An 8699-nucleotide genomic window follows, 5' to 3' on the forward strand; every position below is an offset into this window, starting at 1 on the left:
TGCGAGGAGTGGGCCCCCCCCGTTGTTCACGAGGCCTCGGCCCGACCGGCCACCGGTGGACGGTGCGAGCGGCCGGTGGTCGCGTCGCCGCTCCTCTGTTGTTTCACGTGCTCCGCCAAGCCGTGACGGCGGCGGCAGCATCCTGTCGAGACTTGCCGCCAGAGCCGACCCCCATTCCCACCGATCCTCTTGGCCTCTTCCCGTGTGACCGCAGACGAGTGCGGGTCGGCGAGCCTCACGCCCGGAGACGCGTGTGCGAGTTTTCTCTGTGACCCCCCTCCCCCCGCGTCTTCCGTGCGTGTCCGTCCGTGCTCGCTACGAGTGGAGCGGTGCGCTGCGGCGATCCGTCGACTGATGGATGCCGATTCGCGATGATCGCCCATGCACGGGTGGCCTTTAGAATCGGCGTGTTTTGTCCATCCGTGCAGATTGGTTATTGCCCGTCGAGGGCAATACGAATTGGATGGCAGAAATGAGGAAAAAGGAGAATTGGTTCCTGACTTGAATCTCAGGCCCTGATTCGAAGCGATTTTGCCAAATCACCCGTAGGTGGGGGTGAGGGGTGGGGGGGAGGGATGGAGAGATAACAGGAGGAATTGTTATATTATTATTTGCTTGTTTACTTAGGAAAGCCTCACCGTCTCTTGTTCAGGAGACTCCTGCCAGGTTTTCACAGTCGGGGGGCGATGCTGCTGTGTGTCACCCTAATTGGAGCAATTTGCGGGTATTTGTTTCAGCATGGGGGGTGGAGTGGGGGGGGGATGTTTGGTCAACACCGTTCGCACCGCTCGCGTTTTTTTCGTGGTGTTTGTCATAACCACGGCACACATGTCTAACCGCCCCTCTGCGTGCGCGTGTCCGTCCATCGCGTGTCCCGTTCCCGTGGGCCCTGCAGCTGAACGGGGCGGTGACCGACACGCTCTCGCGGCCCGTCATCTACGTGCGTGGCGCCGACGCCGTCAAGCTCATGACCATCGTCAACGACGAGAAGGTGGCGCGAGCGCGCATCCAACCCAAGGTCGGAAACGAGGTGAAGGCGCGCGGGTGGCGACGGCGGCAGCGGAGGGGGGAGGAGGGTGGGGGATGCGCCGGGGAAACTGGAGTGCCAGCGTTGTTTTATCGCCGTGAGCTGTTCGACGCGACTTTTCGCCGCGGAGCGGTCCCTGGCGGAAGTTCCCGGCGTGCGGAGAGAGCGAGGCGTGGGCACGGTGTGGGGTAGCGGTGCAGATCGGTGGCCGGGCCTGGCGGACGAGTAGGTAGGCGGGTAATTGGAGGCGTAGGTGGGTAGGTGGTGAGGTAGTGAGGTGGTGTTCAGGCCAAAAGGCCAAAAGGCTTGGTAGGAGTTGGGTGGCTGTATAGTCACCAGTATATGGCAAGATGAACAATTTATATTAATCTGTATCTAATGTTCAGTTCATTAATTGTGCGTGTTATTTTTTTTACCTCATCATTTTGGGGGAGCAGTAGCAGCACTGTGAAACGGTCCTGGGCACCTCCCCTTCATGAACCCGCCCTGACCAGCGTGGTGAAGTATGGTCAAACAGTCCCCACGGCCGACGTGGTGTCAGCGGGGCCTTCGTTTCAGCACGTCGGGCTTGGGGATGTTTGACCATACTTCACCACGCTGGTTAGGGGCGGGTGGGGGTTGGTAAAGGTGAAGTACCAAGACCGCTTGAGATATCACTCGCTAGGGACGTTGGCCATGGACGGGAATCCAACTCGGGTTGCCGGATTCTTGTCTGCAGTGCGGTAACCACTGAGCCACCGCTGCACACCCGTTCAAAATGCTTTGTTGTAATTACTGCATTTGGTCCTCATGTGGGTATATGTACGTACACTTTTATGTGTGTGTGTATCTTAATGAAATAATCCAAGGTGTTAATCATGCGTGGTGATTGATGACCACTGTGTTGATCGCGATTCTTGACAGGTGAATGCTCCAATGTGTAAGACGATTTTGAGTGATCCACACTCATGAAGATGTATTCTCTGGCCCAATCTAACACGCATGTTGCATGAACATGCAACATGTTGTTAAAATCACGGTCGCTGAGCGCAGGGCTCCCGAAAGGCCCAAAAACGGTAAGCGTCTGGCGGCGACAAATGGCGCGATCGAATGCGTGGCGGACCAGAAAGTTCGACACATTTGATTGGCTTGAGCAAGGTTGCCGTGATGAGAGCTTGGGGAAGAGAGACGACGATGGGAGGGGAATTCCACGTTGGAGCGGCACGACGCGCCCCCTGCCCCCCCCTCACTCTCTCTCCGTGCCCCCGCCCCCCCACAGCCGCGTCTGGGCCGCGAGGACGTGGACCTGGGCATCCTTATCGCAGTGCTGGCGTTCATCTGCGCGCTCTGCATCGCGCTGCTGCTGCGCGTGCGTTTCACGCAGCGCCGAGCCCAGGTACCAGCCCCTCCCCCCATCCTCTTTCCCGCTCCGCTAGCTTCCACGGGAACTCACGGCACGCACGCACACACGCACACACGCGCACACACGCACACAAAAACAAAGACGAGCACCTATGAAGGCCGGTACGGGGGTTATACAGCCAGCACCACGCCCAGCCCCCTTTGTCTCCCCAGAGGCACTGTTTACACACCGCACCGGGTATTCATTTGAGGCAGAGTCGACCTAGGAGAGGCCCAGGACAGGTTCATCTAATCGTGGTTCCCTACACACACAATGAGGCAGCCGCTCCCTCCTCTTCCTCTTCCGGTGGCGCCCACGTGGTGGTGCTGGTGGTGGGAGGGAGTTGAGTTGGGGCAGAGCGCCGTGTTGAGCCGGCGCTGTGGCTGCACCGGGGACTTGCGTTTCAGCTGCTCGGTGCAGCGACTTTCCTGGATTGTGATTCTAACTTACAGGACCTGGTGGCGCTTGCCGTTGTTGCAAGCGAATCGCTGCATAGCCAATTGCTTAGTTTGGCTATGAGGATCGGCGTTCAGCTCGCGCGGTGAGCGAGCTGAACGGTCACCACCGGCGCACTGATAAACGCCTGCACACGGCACGGTTCATTGGTGTGGCTGTCAGGTGGTGGAGGGTCTAGACGACACAGATTTGGTCAGATCATTACTGGGCCTTGAAAATGTATTATAATATCATAAACTGTTTTTACATGTTTTAAAAAAATATGATTTTATCTTCACTTGAAAGACGTTATCGAATTGTGGTGATGCTGCATCGCCGTCCTACGTTCCTCCGGCTTCACGCAGCTCCATTCGTTCTGCCATGGCTGCTATCCTCTGTCTCCTACTCCAACTTACCCGAGCCTCCATCAGTTGTGTCTCTTCACTGCATCCACCGGCCACAGCTCGCTATCCAGCACGCTCGCCGTACCTGCGTGGTAGAGCGTTTTGCAGGTTGCCTCTGCGCTAACGCTTCGTCCTTTAACCGAAACTCCCGGAGTGCGGCCAATATCAGATGTCAGTAGCTAAGGCTGGGTGTGGCCTGCATAGTGCGGGTGCCACGGTGGCGAGATGTTAACTACCTCGCCTGGTATACAGAAGGTCGTGGATTCTATCCCGACCCTGACTCCTGCTGTACATTTGGAGGTTTGCGTGTCTGTCTCTCCTCGTGTCACGTGGATTTTTCCCGGGGCCCTCTGGTTTTTTCCTCCACATTTAGAATCAACATCACGCGTTTGGTAGGTCGACGCTCGCTGGCCGAAGCTGTGTTCACCTCGCGCCACGCAGGGACAGCTGCCAGCGGGGGGTCCCCTGCGGCGGCAGTGCACCTCAGGGTGTGCTGCATGGGAGGCACGCTGTAAATTCTGTTCTCGCGTGTGATGGCAATATATTCAGGAGCTCGATGCCAATGTCGAGGCCTGCTGGCCACGACGAGAGGGCTTCCGGAGAGAGTTTGTGTTGTTTTGCTGTTCCTCCTCCTCTATTAAAGGAACACAGACTGCAGTAGTTTACTGTGCGAGTCCATAGTTTGGGCTGCATGGCATCAATCTGTACTACTGCGTCTTTGTCTTTAATTTTGCATTCATGAAGGACATGTGCGCATCGGGCTGCTGCTGATGTTCTGACGAAGTGGTTGATGGTTCCACCAGTTGGCTTCGAGGAATGTCAAAGCCAAATACTTAAGCGGTGTAAACATTAAGCAAAGATGCTGCTGCTGATGATGTTAACAACCGCATGGGTCGTGTCTCCACGCGCAGAGCATCGTGTCACGACGGGGCGCCAGCGTCATCAGCCGCCTCCAGACCCTGCACTATGTCAAGTCGGTGGGGGGGGCCGGGGGATCGGGCGGGGGCCCCAGTGGGGGCCCCGGCGGCGGGCGAGGGGGCGCCCGAGGGGCGACCGGAGGAGCCCCCCTCGACCCCGGCGACCTCTCGGAGGGGGCGAGCAGCACGTCGGACCCGGTGTGCGCCGTGTGCCTCGAGGAGTTCCAGCACGGCCAGGTAAGGAGCGGCCGCCTCTCCAGCACGCGTCGCCTGGTTTCCCGTGATTTGTTTGAATCGACCGTCTTGCATTCGTCTTCGCTGTCCATGTGGATCGCTGCCAACGTGATCCCTGTCGGCGATGGTTCTAGCCGCGCCGGGCCTCGGCAGTGCGTGGCGGTCAGCCACAGGCCCTGTCGTGAAGGTCTGACACAGGCAGCCATTTTGTATGTGTGCAAATTCTGTGCCCACGTGAGCATGAATTTGTGTTTGACTAAATCACCCAGAATGCTCTGAGTGTTGAGACTGGGAGTGCTCCCTCCTCATTGGTCATTCCTGAGATGACGGGAAAAGCTCATCTGTGGCTAATTGTGCAAAACCTCACTGATTGGCCACCTGGAGCGTCTTCAATAATATATAACATTATTAGTAATATCCCCGCTTACAATTAAAACAGAACTTTATGCTGTCGGCTGATCGCCTCGCAAACATGTTGCCAATGGGCAGGGCTCGTTTAGGTGTGCAAACTCTGGACTGGTTTCGGCCTTTCCGGGTCCCGTCAGGAGAGCCGGCGTGTCACCGCTGGTTGCATCGCCAGGCTGCCGCCTCGTGGCAACCTGCGAGCAACCCTCTAGGCAACCCCCTAGCAACCCTCTAGCAACCCCCTAGCAACCCTCTAGCAACCCCCGAGCAACCCGTGAGCAACCCGCACGCTCCACGGCTCCGCGCGACTCAAGCCGAGGCACGTTGAGTGCCATGGTTGTGAGATGTTAACTAACCTCGCTCAGTATGGATTCTATCTCGACCCTGACGCCTGTATATTTGGAGTCTCTCTCCCCATAGCCGCGTGGATTTTTCTCGAGGTTTTACCTTCCACATTTAGAAACATGCGTTTAGAGTATTGACTGCTATACATTTCCACGTGATAAACCACTTCGTCGAGCTATCATTGTGGCCAGGTCGCCTTCTGAAAAATAGCTACATAGCTCAGTGGGCCTTTAACTGGTCAAATAAAAAGTAAAGTTTGGTTTAGGAACTGCGCACGTCCTTCGTGAAATGCTCACCGACCATCCCGTGCTCACGTAATCGGCGTGTGCTGGGCTGTGCAATGCGTGGAGGTGACGAGTCGGTGGTAATGGTGAAACGTTGAAACGCCTAGTTAGGTGGAAGCATGCAGCCCCGTTACACTTTAAAACTTTTCCTTTGAATTCCTCTTGTGCGGATGACGTGTTCCTCGACGCGCAACACGCTGTTGCGATTACCGTCGCTAGCCAGCTGCGTGTGTCCGCGCGCGTGCTTTGTGCGTGCGCGCATGTGCGTGTGTGTTGCGCGCGTGAGCTCGCATACCCGTGTGCGCTCACATTAGTATGCGATCGTTTTAAATCCCCCTACTCTGAGGGGTCTTATCCCCTTCTGAAAAGCCGCCACCGCCATCCCACGGCCATTTTTCTTTTGTCCTTTTTATTTTCTGACCACGCACGTCGTCCCCAACTGTGACCTTTCCTTTCATTCTCCCACTCACGCTCCCCCCCCCTCACCCCCCTCTCTCTCTCTGCTGAGTAGGCCTGACCCCCCTCACGCCTCCATCGCACCTCATCGCCCGTTTCATCCCTTCCACTGCTACTCGACCTCTGCACGATAACGACTGTGAGCCGTAAACAACCGTCTTTGGTCTCTGCGTCTCCTCCGTCTGCTCTAGTTCCTCCGAGTCCCTTGGCCCATGATTCGCCTCGTCTCGCCCCACATTCCGCTGCACTTGCTTCATCGTGCGCGGCCCAGCGGAGACGGGTTCGCTGCTTGTTTGTTCGCGGTTCAAATATGGCAGGCCACCCTGGTTATGACAGCGGGCGTACGAACTGTAAAATGCTTCACTTCGCAGTGGACGTTCCCCCTGATGCCATTTGGCATCACGGACCAAATCTTCCAAATTTGCAAATATTACAACCGCAAATGACCTCCATTGAGATGGCACAGAGCAGCAGCAGCAGGTCATCGCCCCCAGCCGGCAGACTAAATTCCCGCTCGCAGGCCAGGCGCCTGGTCACCCTGTGCCGCACAGAGACGGCTGCCACGGGGGTGCCCTTCATATGTTTGAGATGAGATGCAATTTGCGGATCGTGAGCGAAGCGCCCCAAGACGCCGTCGTGGTAGAGGAGGGGGTGGTGGCTCCATGGCAACGTGTGACGCATTCTCACCGTCGCGACAATAACAACAAACAACGACCCTCCGTTGGTTTTGCGCAGGAGCTGCGGGTGGTACCGTGCTCCCACGAGTTCCACCGCGAGTGCGTGGACCCCTGGCTCGTGCAGCACCACACGTGCCCCCTGTGCATGTTCAACATCACAGGTGCGAACGCACGCACGTGCTCACACCCACGTGCATGCACGCATACACCCAATCGCGCATGCAAACACGAAGATCCTCTGTATAGCCCTAACAGACTGTAGAGGCAAGTGCTGTTAGCAAGCACTATGAAGGCCGGCACGGCACACGAGGGGGTGGGTGGCCAGCAACCACGCCCCACTGCCTTTGTCTCCCCAGTGGCGATGTTTACACACCGTAACAGTTACTCATTTGAGGCTGAGTCCACCTTGGGGTGGCCCAGGACTAGTTCTGATTGCTGTTGGCTCCGAGGAATAATCAAACCGGATTCCAAGTGCGGCAAGCCACCCACTCTGCCACCGCTCCTCCCATGCGCACTCTCCGTCGCACCTGTCCACGCGTTCGCGTGCTCGCGGTCACGCCGCTCCGCTGCTGCTCCTCTGCAGAAGCGCTGCACTCGCCGCCCGCCGGCATCCCCTGCCTCGAGTCGCGGCCCCTGCGGACGTCGGGCGGCCCGCAGCAGCAGCACCACTCGGGCCGCCTCGCCAACCCTGCCGGCCTCGCCAACCCCGGCGGCATCGGCAACGGCGGGGGCGGCGGCGCTCCCGCGTCCTCCTCGTCCGCCGCCGTCGGCGTGCCGCCCCCGTACCCCGGCCGGGCTCGCTGGGTGCCCACGTCGGACCCGCGGGCGCCGCCGCCGCCTCTGTCGACGCAGCAGCAGCGCGGCCGCTACGGCCAGCCGCACCACGCCGTGGCGGCGGCCGGGCGGTTCGCGAGGTCGTCTCAGCGCCATCACCACCACCACCACCCGCTCTACTTCGGCGTGGAGAGGGCCGCCACCGCGGCGGCCGCGGCGGTCGCGGTCGGGACGGCCGGGGCGGCGGGGAGAAGGCGGAGCAGTGGTGGCGCCCGTCGACGGTGCGGGTGGTGGCGGCGGCGTCGAGAGGGAGCGGCCCGAGGAGCGGTTGGAGGCGGCGGAGCGGGGGCCGGGGTTTGCGCCGCCCCGGGCGTACGGAGGCGCGGAGGCGCAGAGATTTTCTCGCCACGCATTCCCGCCGGTGTCAGGTACATGCGGCGTGCCCCCCCCCCCCCCCCCCGTCATTAACGTCGTGCGGTTACACGGACGGACGGACGGATGGCGAACTCACCCATGCCACTTTTTGCCATTGCAGGAGGCGACGTGCACGGCGCCGAGTACTACACGTACTGGGAGGAGACGCACAGACACTGGTACACTTACGGGCAGCGCCGGGGCACGCACACGCTGGTGCAGCACAGCGGCCAAGCGCCCGCCGAAACGCAGGGCGGCGGGGGCGGCGCGCCCCTCCCGGGCCACCAACCGAGCGCTCAGCAGCAGCAAAGCCGCTGGGAACTATCGCACCTGCATTACCACCACCACCTGCACCATCACCACGTGCCGCCGAGGCATCACGGCGGTGGTAGCGGTGGCGGCGGCCTTTCTCACCCCCAGCACCAGCCGCAGCAGCTGCAGCAGCATCAGCCGCAGCAGCATCAGCACTACCGGCACAACAGCAACAGCTCCGGCGAGAGCGGCCGCCGGGGCGACCATAGCTCGTTCAGCGGCTACGCGGCGGACGGCACCGCGAGCGACGATTCGGCGCTCTTCGACTCTGCCAACGATGCCAACAGCCGGCGCGGCGTCTACGGGAGCCAGTCGACGGTGCGCAGCTCGCTCAGCAGCGACTTCGACCCCTACGTTTACCGCGGTGGGGGTGGCGGCAGTGGCGGCGGTAGCGGCAGCACGGGGGAGACGGGTGCCGCCTCCGAGCCGGAACTGGCGGCGCCGCCGACGGCGACGGCGGTGACGGCGGCGGCGGCGGCCGGTACGCCGAAGGCGGCGACCCCGGCGGCCGAGAGGAGCCGGGCCGCCCACCCGGCCCTGTCGTCTTCGTCGTCCTCGTCGTCGCTGCTGCAGTTGCAGGCGTCGCACTGCCGCGGCTTCGGCCGAGATGCACATGGACACGGAGAGCTGCTCC

At 60.2% G+C, this 8699-nt stretch overlaps 1 protein-coding gene across 1 annotated transcript; it reads left to right on the forward strand.

Moving 5' to 3' along the window:
• Positions 1 to 214: 214 nt before the first annotated feature.
• On the forward strand, positions 215 to 8674 carry LOC133339800 (E3 ubiquitin-protein ligase znrf3-like; the record flags this gene model as incomplete). The annotated part of the gene is made up of 8 exons (XM_061547943.1): positions 215 to 253; positions 876 to 1030; positions 2286 to 2402; positions 4159 to 4401; positions 6624 to 6726; positions 7149 to 7564; positions 7605 to 7767; positions 7875 to 8674. Coding segments are annotated over 8 exons (2036 nt in total), but the record flags the coding sequence as incomplete, so codon positions are not given.
• Between the last annotated feature and the right edge of the window lie 25 nt (positions 8675 to 8699).

This window comes from Lethenteron reissneri, unplaced genomic scaffold, assembly GCF_015708825.2.
Source record: "Lethenteron reissneri isolate LAM-NWPU_2019-01 unplaced genomic scaffold, ASM1570882v1 scaffold_336, whole genome shotgun sequence".
NCBI lineage: Eukaryota > Metazoa > Chordata > Hyperoartia > Petromyzontiformes > Petromyzontidae > Lethenteron > Lethenteron reissneri.